This window comes from Lathamus discolor, chromosome 14 (genome assembly GCF_037157495.1).
Source record: "Lathamus discolor isolate bLatDis1 chromosome 14, bLatDis1.hap1, whole genome shotgun sequence".
Lineage (NCBI taxonomy): Eukaryota > Metazoa > Chordata > Aves > Psittaciformes > Psittacidae > Lathamus > Lathamus discolor.
In genome coordinates this window covers 11,381,809-11,396,875 of record NC_088897.1, presented here as the reverse complement: position 1 = coordinate 11,396,875, position 15,067 = coordinate 11,381,809, and the positions used below count along the sequence as shown (strand labels likewise).

Below are 15,067 nucleotides of genomic sequence, written 5' to 3'. Positions count from 1 at the left end.
TTGGCGCGCGGGTGAACGTAACATGTAGTTGCACAACAGCACCGGCTCCAAACGCTGCTGCTTTCCAGACTTGTTCTGCCAGTCCAGCCAGATGGACAGATCTGCTGGAAATTTCGGCAGGAAAAGCAGCAGAGCAGCAATGTGGAGCTGTGCTCACCCCCAGTGCAGCCTGCACCCCACTCCCCATCACCCAGTGATCCCAGCGCTGTGTGATGGGTCAAAAGGGAAAGCATTGTCAGTCCCCTGTGGACAGCAAACACGCTCCTCCCTTTGAAGCCTTTGAGCGGATTTGGTTGGGCTGGTGGTGGAGTTTGAGGAGTACACACAGAGGAATGCAGCAAGTGCTTGTGTTGGGCGGCCGGGCTGTTGGCAGGCGTTGCCAGCTCCCCGCTGCGGTCTGGCCATGGGAGCAGGGATACGGAGCTGGAGGAGTCCCTGTGCCAGGCAGGAGGCAGCTTTGGGCAGCATGCGTTGATCCTGTTGTGTGTTTGCAGGTCTTCAAAAGCCTGTGAAATGTGGAAAGGATTGATGGGGGTAAGAGATGTAAGACATAAAGAGCAGCAGCAGCAGAGAATAGCACTGTGACAGCGTTCTTTCCTAATCTGATCCAGTGCTGCCAAGCACCTTAAAGTGCTTGGCAGGTAGAGAAAGCCCCACTCTCTGCCTGCTTCAGTGCATCTCTAATCGCTCCTGCAGCTCTGGGTGCTGTGACCTCCACAATCCCTGCACTAACCTCTCCACAGCAACCAAGAGACCTGGGGGTTCACCAGCCTGAAAAGGTCTTATGGGGCCTTGCTATCTCATCACCCAGGGCTGCCTTGCTATCCCATCCCAGTGCGTGTGTAATACAGAGCCACACAAAACCTGGATCTCAGACATCCCACGTTATCTTGTGATTCAAAGAACTTTGGTTTTACTTTAATATTCAGCAGAATTAATTCTCCCCTCTGTAATGAATGCGCTACTCAAATGGATTCTTAATTGCAGATAAATCACAAATCTACACACTCAACTGTTATGCTTTTCAAGTAATAAACCAGATCATTTGTCTTCCTCAGCTGAACAGAGACCAACCAGCACAGCGTTTCCCCCTTCATGAAGAATTCATTTGCCTTAGAAAGAAAGCCTTTAAAAAAACAGTGCCAGGCTTTCTTGCAGAGGGGATCAAAGCTCCCCCACTGCTGGAAACCAGTTTTGCTAAATAAGATGTGGGTAAAGGGAAAGAAAGTAAAAGTTTTTTTGGGAGCTGTTGGGATTACAACACCCTTGGGAAGGACGAGGACGCGGGGTCAAGAAGTTGTGACCAGGTTAGCAACACAGGGAACAGAAGGGAAGGACAAAGGAACAGAAAGTGGAAATGGACAGATGAATGAGGAAGCATGTTTCTTTGCCGAAAGAGAATGGATGCTACATCAATTCATACTGAGAGCTAAAGGATGAGGGTCTGTTAATGGATTGGGGGACACAGCAGGGATCAGAGGTCATGAGTGCACTCAGCTGGGCTAATTGACTGTTATGTGCATATTAGTGATGATGATGCAGGAGGATAGTGGGGAGCAGATATGCAAAGGTTCCCCTGCCAAGCACTGTCCTCTAATTACACCTGTAAAATGAATGCACAAAAGATGCTGGCCTTACCTGGCTCTCTTCAGGAGGGGACCCATGGCTACAGGTAAGCATCTCTGACCCGATGGGCCTTGTGGTGGAATAAACTTGCTCACCACATCTGCTTTGTAGTCTTAGGTGGGTTTATTTCAGTGCTATGTTGGGTATGGAGCAATGATCTCACTTTCCACACTGTCCCAGCAGTCCCATGAGCACCGCTGTGTGGGATGGGGGCTGTTTTGGGGTCAGGAGTGTACCCTCCTATTAACAACATGCCTGTACCTGTTGCGGTCTGCTCCCTGGGGCTGTCTGCAGGGATAACAAATGAAAGGGGGAAAGCATACATCCTGGGCTCTCCCCCACACAGCAGCCCAGTCCACAGGCACCCTGCCAGCAGCTCCAGGCAGAGCAGGCTGGTGACTTCCCTTCTCTGTAGGACTTTATGCCAAACCTGGTGTGTTGGAAGCTCCGTGTTGCCCAGAACGTACAAGTGGGTGCAGGGGGTACATGTAAAGACCATGAGCTGGTCTAATACAGTGTTCACACTGTGCAGTGTAGCTGTGTTTTGGGGGGGGGGGGGGGGGGGGCGGGTGTTGATGCCCCCTTAGCTCGCACAGGTGGCTGTGTCTTGTTTGCTGTGGTGCAGATGGAGTGAGAACTCCCTGGCAGAAGGCATTGTGCTTTCCCCTTACTGGTTGGGATCAATGATAGGGAACGAAGCCAGACATCCTTTGCCCTGGGGTGTTGTGCAGTGAGCACTGGAGAGGAATGCTTCTCTGGGAGGCTTTAGGTCATCGTGCTCACAAAGCAACAGAGAAAGAGTGAATTCAGCTCTGATCGATCCAGGTACAGGATAAGTTTGGGAGAACAGGTGAAGTTTGGAGCTGACTTCCATGGAACTGAGATCCAACCTCTGTGTGCTCTGATCAAAAACAGGACTGCCCAGGTTACACCAGGCTGTTGGGGCATTAATCACTGTATCCATGGCTGGGCTGAGCTGAACAGCGTGTGCTCCTGCACTGCATGCACCCTGCAAAGGCCTTGCTGGTCATCTGGTGTCAGTGCTGAGTTGGCAATTAGCACTGGGTAATTGATCGAGCAGCACCGGGGCAGCAAAGTTAACCCAGCAGCGTGACAAGAGCGGTTGTTCTGGAATATGGGATCATACCACCAGGGACTGCTCCTGATGGAGGTCCCTCACTGCTGGCACATGGCTTTCTGCCTCCTTGGGAGCAGAAAGTGTCTTTCTCCTTACACAAAGGGATTTCCCAGTCGACTGATGAAGAGAATATTTCCCGTTTCCTCACTCTTGAACCTGCTGGCAGCATCTCTTGGTGAGTGATGGATACTGGAGATGATTTATAGTGCTTTGTTACACAAATGCCTCCACATTCTTCCCTATCCTCTCACAGCAACCAGCAGTCACTTCTCTCTGCAGAAAACAAGAGCCTCAGCCCCAGGCATGGCCTGAAGGATGCGGCATCGAGTCTCTGGCCTGCAATGGCTTTACCTGGGGACACAGAGGAGGGAAGTGTTGGCATCACGATGCTCTGCACCCAGCCAGGTCTCCGTGAGGCTGCTTCCACCCATCCATCGGGAAGTCAAAAGGCTGGCAAAGGAAAAGCCCCATAAATCAGGCAGGAAGGGGCTGCGGGAGGATTGAGTTTGTGCCATTTTTCATCTCAAAGTTTGTAATTAAAGCAGTGAGCGTTAACAGGGGGAACAGCCATTGCCTCTGTGTCTTAACGCTCCTGGGTTCTGGCAAGATGAACATTTAGCCCTTAAGACTTTTATGACATAAAATAGTTCCTGTAATGTTGTTGTAGCTTAATTGGATTCCTGTTTGTTTTACTTCAAAAACACCCGGAAAAATACGGTATTGTTTGATCTGATACCGAGTTCTAGGAGACCCACCTGCGCTATTGGGTCTCGCAGTTTATCATAATGAATAAATACATGAATTAAAGAGATTCTGATCTTAACCTATGCAGAGCCTCTTGACTGCCCTGTGCAGCTAAGCCAGTTGCTGGGCTGCTCCTGCCATTGCCTCCAGCGCTTCTTTCTCCGGGCACAGCGATGAGGCTGGATCGTATCTGTGGGATTCAAGGACTGAACACATTAATGGGCACATTCTTTAGTTTAGCTGTCACTGGGACTGCTACGGGCTTTGGGTCAAACCTACACCGAAATGGTCTATGTGGGTTTTCAAAGCATGGAGCATGGTTTTAGGGTTGGAAAGGACTTTAAGATCAGTTGAGGAGGGTCAATGTGGCATTGAGCCCTAAGTGGGTTTTAATACCATAGAATCATAGTTTTAGGGTTTGAAAGGACTTTAAGATCAGTTGAGGAGGGTCAATGTGGCATTGAGCCCTAAATGGGTTTTAACACCATAGAATCATAGTTTTAAGGTTGGAAAGGACCTTGAGATTGTCAAGTTCAAGAGATCATCTGAATTAGGACGGTCCTGTAGGACTGAGCCCTAAATACTTTTTAATACCATAGAATCATGGAACGGTTTGGATGGGATGGGTTTAAACGGAAGCAAGAGAAAACATTCCTCTGCTTTCAGTTGTGGCGGCTCACAAAGACACTTCCCCATCAATCCACAGGCAGAACACGACACAAGGGATGAGCCAGGCAATGGGAAGTGCTAGGAAGGCGCTGTTTTGCCTCCTCTGAAACACCCAGGACCCAAGTTTACATCTCTAAGGGGCAGAGCTGATCACCGCTGTGATGGATAGAGCTCAGTGCTTTAAGAGCAGATAATGCTGGTGTAAATCACCAGCGCCCAGCCACAGCCCAACAAAAACTGCCCTCAAAGGCTTTTGTCCTTTCATTCAGCCCAGACCTTAGTTAAAAACAGCGCAATTAACTCGCCATCAGGAACACACAAAAGGACAAAACGCTCATAAGGGTGTCGAACAGTTTTATGGCTCATATTGGATTTGGGGTTTCTGATTTGTTTAGACCTCACATAAATGATAAAACAGAAAGGAAACCGGGGATCAACAAACATCACCCTCCCCTCCCGGCCCTTCCAGACCCCGGCACAGCTGCAGTGATGGGTCCGGAAGGGGCAGGAGGGGAGGGACCCACGTCCTTTCCACCCTCCGGCTGCCGACACGGCCGTGCCCTCCTCGGGGTATCCTCTCCCGGTGCCCCGGTCCTGCTGCGGCCTAGAGCGGAGCTCGGCGCGGCGGAGCCTGACAGCTTGGTTGCCATAGCAACGCGGCGCCATGACACCCCCGCCGTGGCGCCGTTGCTAGGATACGCAGCCAAGGCAGCCCGCCTCCGCGCTTCCGGAAGCGCTCGGTACTTCCGGCGTCTCTGCGCCGCGGCAGCATGGAGGCATGGGACCTGTTCCGGAGGTTGGGTGCCGGGGCCCGCTTTGACGTGCGGCGCTTCGGGCTGGATGCGAGGCGTTTCGGGGTACGGTGGCACCAGGGGGAAGGATGGGAACGGTTTGGGTTGCGTTCCCTGCGTGAGGCCGGCTCCAGCGCTCTGTCCTTCCCGTGAGGACGGCCCTCGGGCCTACCCGTGGCCCTGTGGTGACGGTCCGGGCGCGCCCGGGTACCTCAGCACTGTCCCCGCTCTCTTGCCGCAGGTGATAAGGGCAGACAGCGGCAGCGCCTCCATGGAGAGCCTCGACTTCTTCGGGCGCAAGGAGGGAGCCCCTGAGGGGTCTGCTGAGGAGGGCTGGGGGCTCGCAGGGGCTGGAGAGGAGGATGGAGCCGGGGAAAGCGGTGGCGAGACGGTGGGGAAGAGGAAGAGAGCTGCAGAAAGCGGTGAAGGGAAGAGAAAAAAGAAAAAGACACGAGGTATTCATATATATATATATGTGTGTGTGTGTGTGTCCCTGGTGGGAAACCCTGATGGAGTTCATGTTAATTACTTGTCTCAGTTTACTTTAAATCTGAAGGTACTGTAGGTCATTCTACCAGAAAACAAGAGGGTTCTGCGTTCATTGCCTGTGCCAGAGCTGGTAAATAATTGCCCTGATTAAAGGCTCAAAGCCAGGTTGGACAGGGCTTGGAGCAGCCTGCTCTAAGGGAAGGTGTCCGTGCCTGTGACAGGGGTTTGGAACTGGATAAGCTTTATGGTAGCTTCCAACCCAAACCATTCCATGATTCGGTGTTATGATACGGGGAATGTGGCTGCGGTCCTTCTGGAGTCTTCATTAGCTTTAGTGGGAATGAGAGAAGAAAGGTTTTGCAATGTCCTTTTCTACTAAATAATGTTTGTCTGGGTTTTAGTAATGGAAAGATCTATTTTTTTGGAACCTTCAGGAGCAGGAGCAATACCAGAGTTGTCAGAAAGTAACGGGATAAAGTGGATGTCCTCTCTGGAAGCAAAATACGAAGATGCAAAAAACAAAAAGCCTACTGCAGAAAAACTCGAACGCTTGAGAAGACAAAAGGTAGAACCATGGCGTTCTAATGTAGCAAGAGATGCCTTGGATTCTGTGGGCTTTTCAGCTGAATTTTAAAGGTTCATTTATGGGAATTTCTCTTGGGAAGAGGGTGACTGAATATGGGGAAAATAACCAGAAGGTGAATCCATATTTCTTTTGCTTTATACTGTCACAGAAAGAAAGGGTTTGTCTTTTGCCTTTTAGATAAACCACTTCCGAAATCAACACAGGATCAGTGTCCAAGGAACAGATCTTCCTGACCCGATTGCCACGTTTGATCAGCTTCAGAAGGAATACAAAATCCACCCCAAAATCATGGAGAATATTCAGGCTGCTGGTTTCCAGGTCCCAACACCCATCCAGATGCAGGCGATTCCTGTCATGCTTCACGTAAGCTTTTTTGGTGCTGCAGTTGATTAGAGTTGGAGAGCAATGTTTTTGAGCTGTGCTTGTAAGGATGTATTTTGGGTTACTTTGTGGTATTCGTATGTGAATGTGGTCTTTTTGGGGTGTGTTTTGCTTTGGGGTGGTTTTCTTTTTGTTTCCCTAGTAAAATGTAAGACCCTTATTTTCCTTATAGGGTCGAGAACTTCTGGCTTCAGCTCCTACTGGGTCTGGAAAAACACTGGCATTTTGTATTCCTCTCCTAACACACCTGAAACAACCTAGGAACAAAGGATTCAGAGCTCTGATCATATCACCTACCCGAGAACTTGCTAGCCAGGTGGGTGTTGAGGGGAAAGTGGTATCATATTGAGGTGCTTCAAAGTTTTTACTCTGAATCAGTAAAATAGCACCTTAGTAAATAGGTCTTTTTCCCTTATTACTCTCAGATATCAGAAAAAAAGCTGTTTTAAACATTTCTTTTAAGCCTTTAGTCTTCTGTGAAATAGCTACATATCTAGTGCCTTGGTTTAATCTGAATGATTAGTTTAGAGGCTGAAGATTCTTTGATCACATTTAAAACTGCCCAGTGCTTAGATGGTCCTAATCCCTGCTTTCATATTTGCTATGAAAGATAAAATTTTTGTGATTTTCCCAAACACAGAATTTCAACAAATAACTTCAGTATTAAACCTCTGTTAGTAAACTGAAATCAAAATGACAGCTTAGGCAGAGTTCCATTTATATTCAAATGGGCTAGAAAGCTGCATTTTATTATGCCAAGGAAACTAGACGGCACTGGAACTGAGGGGATGCTTGAAGCTGTATCTGCAGCACTATCTGCAGCTTTTCTGGTTAGAAGAGCTCATCAGCTCAGTTTGAAAGTTGATTATTTAATCTCTGTTGCTGCCTCCGCAGACACATCGGGAGCTGGTGAAGCTGGCTGAGGGGACAGGCTTCAGGATACACATGATCCACAAGGCAGCTGAAGCAGCAAAGAAGTTTGGGCCCAAGTCTTCAAAGAAATTTGGTAATTGTTGTAACTACTGAAGTGCTTCTAAAAACTGAAAGAATGTCCTTGACCTTTCTCGTCTCTTCTGGCCTGTGTGGTTTTGAAGAGCTCAGTTCATACCACTCGAGATGTGCGATGTATTGCTCAACACTAAAAAAGTAGTTGGTGTGGAAGAAATAGGAACTGAGACTGCCAGGGGACCTCTGGCAAATTGGGTTGGAACTTGTTTCTCAGGGCTCTGTTAGTCTAGTTTATATTGTGTCTTTTTCAACATTTTGCCTCTTCATTTCTCCTTTCTTCCTATAGATATACTGGTTACTACTCCAAACAGACTCATTTATTTGCTGAAGCAAGATCCTCCAGCAATAGACTTGACCAGGTACTCAAGAGTCTTTCTCAAATCTGGCTTTGCTACTAGCTTTGACAGTGAAGGTTTGAGTAGCCCTTGCATCTGTGATGGGTCTGTTAGTACTTCTGCCTTCTCCCCACGTGACTTGCTGAAAGGAGAACCTCTCTGTTCCCAGTGTGGAATGGCTGGTGGTGGATGAGTCGGACAAGCTCTTTGAAGATGGGAAGTCAGGGTTCCGGGAGCAATTGGCCTCCATCTTCCTGGCATGCACGTCCCACTTGGTGAGACGAGCCTTGTTCAGCGCCACCTTCGCCCATGATGTGGAGGAGTGGTGTAAGCTCAACCTGGACAGCGTGGTTCTGGTGTCTGTTGGAGCAAGGTGGGTGTGCAGGTGGATGCTGACTGTCCTTGGGTTGATGGCTCTGTTGTGAGTCTGAGAACTGCAGGTTTGTGTAGCAGGTAGATCTTTCTCACATGCTGGGAAAAGAGTTTTCCTTTGCTCATTACTTGATCATCAAATAACCATCAGTCTTAGGAGTGTGTTTTGGTGAAACAAGTTTGTCTTGCAGTATTTCTTGTTCACCAGCTGGTATTTTATGGTGTTTTTTTATAAAAACCTAAACAAATGTATAAATCGAGAAACATAGATTATATTATAGATTATATTTTTTATAATAGAGATTATATTATATACTCTATAATAATATATAATGCATTTTTATGAAAATGTAGACTCTTATATATTTAGATTGTATTTTGGTTAGTATTTTTTCAGTATTCCATCAATTTTATATTTTATATACAATTGGATATTTTAATTAGTTTAATATTATTACTAGTATATTAAACTAACTATGATTTAGATTAGATGTTATTATTCAGCTTTTCAACAAACTAGTTTCCTGCCATTTATAATGCTATATAACAAGTGTGGCAGGCAGCACGTGTGAACATGTGTGTCTGACCCCAGTGACAGCAGCATGCTTCTTCCGTGTTCCTGCTTTTAGGAACTCAGCAGCAGAGACGGTCGAACAGGAGCTGCTGTTCGTTGGCTCCGAGACAGGAAAGCTCACAGCCATGCGGGAGCTTGTGAAAAAGGTAATTGGGAGAGATGGAGGACGTTCTGCTTGTGGCCACATTGAGCTGTGTGTTCTGTCAGAGACTCAATTTCCTGGGACAAAGGCTTCCCTGGGACACATGTTAATCCATTGTCCAGATTTGGTGTGCAAGAGGAAGAGTAAGTACCTGCCTCAAAAAACTGAGTGTTCCCTATTCTTGACTTAGGTATTCAAGTTTTGCTTTGTAGCAGTTTATATTAACAGTCTGTTTCATTTCACTGGGCAGTGTGAGTGGGCTGTTCATATTAATTGGGGGGAAAAATCTGGTTTTGTATGTTAACCACAAACAGCCAGGAACCATTCCTTCAAAGGAAGTGGAGATGAACCTGCTGAGTTCTGACTCCCAAAGATTTGGCTAGTCAAGAAAACACTCCAACCAAACCAAAATCCCATCTTCTGAGATAGAAAATACTGGGGCTTTTTAAGTCTCCTTAGTAGCTTGGGGTCTGCAACCAGTAACAGCAGGAAAAGGACTTGACCCTTAGATAAACTTATTCTTTTGCAGGGTTTTGCACCTCCTGTCCTTGTTTTTGTGCAGTCTATTGAGAGGGCTAAAGAGCTTTTCTATGAACTTATTTACGAAGGCATCAATGTGGATGTCATCCATGCAGACAAAACTCAGCAACAGGTAGGAGGATATAATTTCTTCTCAAGAAACACTTCAGAAAGAAAGGTTTTTACACAGGACTTAGGAAGCAAGTTCAGATTCTTTCTTAAATTGCTAAGTCTCTAAGTACCTTTCTTTCCTCTTCCTAGAGAGATAATGTAGTTCGCAGCTTCAGAGCTGGGAAGATCTGGGTGCTCATCTGCTCAGCCTTACTAGCTCGAGGCATTGACTTCAAAGGAGTGAACATGGTTATCAATTACGATTTGCCAACGAGTGCAGTGGAATACATCCACAGGATAGGTGAGCGATTGTTCACAAGTTATGGCCTTTGTCTCATTTCCTAGGTCTTTAAGGTAGATGCTGCTGTGCATGAGCAAAAATCCTGAAACCAAGCCTCCTCTTTTGCTGCAGCACGAGCATCTCCATTGCTCGATCCAGGTTATATCTGGGTTCAGCTTTCAGTAAAACCATGTTGCTTTTTGTCAGTCTTCTATGAACTTTAAATACTCAGAAATACATAAGGAGGCCAACAAGAGAGTTGGAGAGGGACTTAGAGCATGTGGTGATAGGGCAAGGGGGAATGGCTTTAAACTGACAGCGGGGAGATATTAGGAAGATGAATAGAATAAAGGGAGATATTTAAAGGAAAACGTCTCTGTAAATCTTTGTTTGGCAGGTCGTACTGGAAGAGCTGGGCACACAGGAAAAGCAGTCACTTTCTTCACAGAGGATGATAAACCTTTATTACGGAGGTAAATTGGAAACATGATAGAGCCAAAATGGTTTCTTGTGTTTTGTATCCTGTGCTGCTGAACCATGTTGTGTCTGGTACCTCATACCTTCTAAGCACAGTGCTGCCATGCTTTGGAAACCCAGTGCTACTGTACAAAGCTTTTAACAACTAAAGAACTCTGTCAACATGGTAGAACTAAAGGCAGTACAGCAGTATGGGAAAGACTGAGAACATTTCAATGTAAGCGTTCTTTTTGAAGCCTTTCAGTAATGCAGCAAGGGAGGGACTAGCATCCTTTCCCTTCTTTCAGTCATGATGCCAATAATGACAAGGTGATGGCTGCTTCCTTGTGTCCGAAATTACTTGGTTTCATTCTCTGGTTCTGCTTATTGCCTTTTCCTCATCTCCTTGAAGACTGTACTCGCCTAGTTTTAATTTGTTTAAATGTATGCAAATGGAGTCATTAGTTTCATTTAAGCCTTCTATGTCTTTTTATTTCTTCTTCATCATACTTCAAATTTGCTTTTGTGTACACAACAAGGAGACAGCCAGTTGTTAGGGATTGTAGCTCTCCACCGAAGATGCTTCTCTCTTGTCCAGGCACTCACTACCGGTGTTGATCTCTTCCCTCCTCTCCTTTCCAGTATAGCCAATGTTATTCAGCGAGCTGGCTGTCCTGTGCCGGACTACATAAAACACTTCCCCAAACTACAAAGGTATGTTCACTTGAGTACTTTCCCACTTTGTTTCCCATTTTTAAAGCCTGCAGGAGTGGTGGTGGGGGTATAAGGGTTAGGAAGATCTAGTTGTCATTGCAGTTTAGCTGCAAAAGGAAATTTAGACAGGATGGGGGTGACCATTTTTACCCACACAAAAATGGAAACAGAAAGAAGTCCCAACTTAAGTTTTTTTTTTTCTGGAGTTAACTGAAGTTTGTTTGGATGTCTTGGCAACAGTGTGGCTAACCCTGGAATAAAGGAAAATATATTCAGAAGCATAAATCTGTAACCAGTAAAGGTTTCATTATCTGTTTTATTTACTTTGCATATTAATTTTTGCCCTTTAATCCTTCTTCACTAAATGTTGCTTTCAGCAAACAAAAGAAGAAATTCATTAAGAAACCACTGACGAGAGAATCCATTTGTACCACTCCTGAGTGCTTCTTGAGAAAGGCCAAAAGAAAAATGTAAGTAGGGTTTTCTCAAGAGGAGGTAAGGGATGCTGTTGACCCAGAGAAGGCTCAGCAAGCTTCCTCCACAATAATAACTTATTTAAGTGATAACTGATTTTAGTGATGGTGGAGTTTCAGTCTCAGTACCTGTCCTTTGGGAATTGGATTAATGCTGTCAGTTTGTCTCAACATGGTGCTATGTATCAATGATGGCAAGCTGAGTTTAAACCACTGGCCTTAAAGCCAGGGTTCAGAGTAGCTGTCATTTGACAGAACTCGTCTTCTATTCTTCTGGCAAAGGGCTGGCTTTGATTTTAACACAGAGGACTAACACAGGAAGCAGATCCTATGTTGTAATGATTAAGCTCACAAAGCCTTGGTGTGTAGCACTTTGCTGTAGTGAAGTGGTCATAAAGAACACCACTACCAGCGCTTTGGGGTGTTGCTACTGCAGGATTTATGGCACAGCTGCTGTCTGTGTCATGGCTGTCGTACTTCATACGTGATGTTCAATGTGTTTCTTGTAGGAAAACTACCAAGCAAAATCTTAAGGGAAAAAAGAAAGCTAAAGAAGATAAAAAGGGCAGTAAGCTACAGCCTGTTTCCAAAAGCTGAATAAGAACAGACTGTGTGTGAAGAACAGAAGAATGAAGATAGCTGCAACGGTGAAGGGAGAAAAGTATCCCTAATGCTTCCTTCTGGATGAAGATGGATGTTTACATGCAAGAAAGTCTCTACTGAAATACTGGTAGAGGATTCCTGAATGCTTCTTATAGAAGCTGAAGACTCTGCTCTTGCAATAAATGACTTCTGGTTCTGAACAATAGTTCAAAAATAGCATCTGTTCGTGTTGCTCTCACACAGTTTCACACTAACTCCTTGGAAATGCAGTAAGTTCTGTGTTCAGATCCCCCCTAATATGTTTGTCAGGCTTCAGAAGGTTCAGTGGCAGAGATTGCCTAGCCATTAAAAAATCCAAACCAAACCCACTTGTATGTGAAAGTAAAGCCTTTTTCCTCCTGCTTTTTTGCTTTTATAAACTCATTTTGAAATAAGTAATACTTTTCATGTCTGTAACCCTCAGTAATTTTGTACTGTTTCATATGTAAGCCTCAAAAGAGAACAAAGTCATAAAAGATTCTAATAGAGGGACCTGCCTTGATGGAACAAGTCTGCAGGCATTATTCCTTAGCTTGGCCGCACTCCATGTGTTTTCCACCTTCCAAATGGGTTCCGAGTCCACCGTGGCCGTGTCAGAGTTCCAGTAATGCAGGAATGGCTTCTCCTTTGCACATCCAGTTCTGGAAGCAGGATTTTCTTCTTGCCTTGTCCTACTTAATGCAGTTTGGAAATGGATCCCAGGTCCTTATAGCTCCTTTACAGCAGAGCACTGTTCGCTGTGCTCTGTGAGAGACTGATGGAGGCCATGTGTCCTGTTTTACTTGTTTCTGAGCTAGACTTGCTTTGCAGAAGCACATCTTGTGTTAGATAGGAAACGGGGTCTTCCTTTTGACATGTATGAATGGATATGCCTGTATTTAATAGAAGTGAAGCTGTATATCCTGGTAAATACCAAGTTGACTGCTGCAAGATGATGGATGCGAAGTGGAATACTTAACAATGAGTGAGAAATTAGCCATATCCACCTTTAAAGGCACTGCTAACACATAGAATAGTGGTAGTGCGAGAGGAAGCAGCTTTCAGTCACTAGTGCATAGCAGGGGGCAGTTCTAACTGCTGAAGGTGACAGCACAGCTCTTCCTGAGGTACTCTGATTTAAAATGAGAACTTAGATCTCACTTTGCTCTTTCTCTGAGGCTGTGTTTGATGAACACCGGTCAGTCGCTTATAAAGGCCTTTAAGCAATGGCCTTTATCAGGGTTTACCCTTCCGTCACACCAAGTGCCTTCTTTGCCCGAGGTGAAGAACAGTTCCACACTTTGTCGCGTATTTTATGAAGCTTTGGCCAGTCTTATGAAGAGAGAGGAGCTGCTTCAGCATGACTCTGTCCAGTGCATCCTATCGCACCTCATCACTCGCGCTTACTTTACAATGCTCGAGGGTTTTGGCTGGCCCAATGACCAGGTAATAAACACTCCCAGTGCCCCGGGCAGCGGCACCGGGCTGCCGGACACCCCTTGGTGTGCGGGAGGGCCATGGCTGCAGCCACTCCATCCGCACAGCCCTGGGTTTAAAGCCGGCCCTGAAGAGCAGGCGCGGCCTCCCCGGCGCTGCTCCTGAGGGGAGCCGCGCTGTGGGCGGGCCGCGGCCGGGCCCGGCCCCGGAAGCCGGCGCCGCGGCTCAGCTGACAGCCGGGGCCGGAGCGGGAAGATGGCGCTGCGGCCGGGGCCCGGCGCGGGGGGACCCGGCGCGGCGGCTGCGGGCGGCGGAGCGGGGCCCGCCAGGTCGGTGGTGGCGGCGGCGGCGGAGGAGGAGGAGCGGGGCCGGGGCGCTGCGGGGAGCGGCGAAGGGTGAGGGGCGGAGGAAGACGGGGAGGAGATGGAGCTGTGAGGGGGGACATGGGAGGGGCAGAGGTAAGGGGGAGAGCTGCGGGGTGGAGGCTCCGGGTACCGGTGGAGCAGAAGGGGCAGGGCCCAGGCGGGCCGGGGGGGATCGGGTGTGAGGTACTTGGGGCCCTGGGTGGGGTGTGCGGGCCCTAGGTGAAGGATGTAGGGGTTTAGGTGGGGCTCCAGGGGAGGTATGTGGGTTCGAGGTGATGTGTGTGGTGTTCAGCGTGGGGTGAGGTATATGGGGTCCCAGGTGGGGTATGTGTGGTCTTGGGTGGGTTGTGTGGGTCCTGGGCAGGCTGTGTGGAAAGCAGCCATGGTGGCTCAGCAGCACATTGTGATTCGTTAGCAGTTTAGGAGCCCCCGGCTTGTCCAGGTGTAGCCCACTCGCCATCAGGCTCCGTAGCCGCAATCTCAGACGTGGGGTGGAGAGGGGTTCCGGGATTTCACCATCCCTGCGTGCTGTCAGCAGCGATAAATGCTGCTTACCACCACGGCTGCAGGACGGAGCCGCTGCTGTGGGGAGCTTCGTGTTCCCCTCCATCCCACAAAGGGCTCCTCAGCAAAGAGGGAGGCGTGAGGAGTAGTAAGAAACAGTGGTCAGAGACCTGTGGACCTGTAGCTGTGTTCCTCAAAAGGCCTTTGAAGACTTAAGTCATTATTCTTTTAACGTAGGCTCTTGAGTGTTCTTCATCTGTTGTCCTGCTTCCAGGGAGAGAGAGTGAATTTTGTGCTTCACAGATCCGTTCCTGGCGTTGTCCTGGCCCTCTGACGAGCGCAGTTTTGTTGGTGTGGTTTGGGATGTGAGGAGGGCAGGTCTGCACCGGGGTGACCTCCTGTATATAGATATGTCCAGGTGTATGCGTGTGCCTGTGCACGCTGTGGAAGGGATGGGATGCTGTCGTTGTTTCCCTGTGTACATAAAGCTGGAACAATCCTGATGAAGGGCTGGATAACCCCTCTGACCTCTTAGAGCAACGCTGGGAAGTAAGACTGTAAGGCTTTGAGAAATGAAGGGATTTAAAGGGCATTGTTTCCCATGGTTGGTACTGTGGTTTCCTTAAGAATGAAGTCTGGAGGTAGAAGGAAAACGTTCCTTTCCCTGTGTGGGTTCTTTGCCTTGTTTCACGTTGATTTGTGTGGATTTCTGCCGCTCACCAATACTATGAC

The 15,067-nt window shown here is 47.5% G+C and overlaps 2 protein-coding genes across 4 annotated transcripts in view; both read left to right on the top strand.

Annotated features, from left to right (window-relative positions):
- Nucleotides 1-4,933: 4,933 nt before the first annotated feature.
- On the top strand, nucleotides 4,934-12,413 carry DDX52 (DExD-box helicase 52). Its single transcript, XM_065694763.1, has 15 exons — nucleotides 4,934-5,034; nucleotides 5,210-5,423; nucleotides 5,892-6,022; nucleotides 6,221-6,406; nucleotides 6,597-6,740; nucleotides 7,319-7,430; nucleotides 7,719-7,791; nucleotides 7,937-8,140; nucleotides 8,769-8,859; nucleotides 9,385-9,507; nucleotides 9,636-9,786; nucleotides 10,163-10,238; nucleotides 10,864-10,935; nucleotides 11,313-11,405; nucleotides 11,918-12,413. The coding sequence occupies exons 1-15, from the start codon at nucleotides 4,948-4,950 to the stop codon at nucleotides 12,003-12,005; spliced, it is 1,845 nt and encodes a 614-aa protein (XP_065550835.1). The 5' UTR covers nucleotides 4,934-4,947; the 3' UTR covers nucleotides 12,006-12,413.
- A 1,268-nt stretch (nucleotides 12,414-13,681) lies between these two features.
- SYNRG (synergin gamma) overlaps nucleotides 13,682-15,067 on the top strand; it is a 36,613-nt gene continuing 35,227 nt past the window's right edge. For all 3 annotated transcript variants that reach the window (XM_065695113.1, XM_065695114.1, XM_065695109.1), the window contains exon 1: nucleotides 13,682-13,795. In XM_065695113.1, coding sequence (XP_065551185.1) covers nucleotides 13,722-13,795 — 74 coding nt within the window. In that variant the 5' untranslated portion in view covers nucleotides 13,682-13,721. The remainder of the gene's footprint in view (nucleotides 13,796-15,067) is intronic.

Coding starts and splice junctions, on each gene's coding strand:
- DDX52 (XM_065694763.1), top strand. CDS start 4,948: ATGGAGGCATGGGACCTGTTCCGGAGGTTGGGTGCCGGGGCCCGCTTT. Junction 5,035..5,209: donor TGGATGCGAGGCGTTTCGGG/GTACGGTGGCAC, acceptor CTCTTGCCGCAG/GTGATAAGGGCAGACAGCGG. Junction 7,431..7,718: donor CAAGTCTTCAAAGAAATTTG/GTAATTGTTGTA, acceptor TTCTTCCTATAG/ATATACTGGTTACTACTCCA.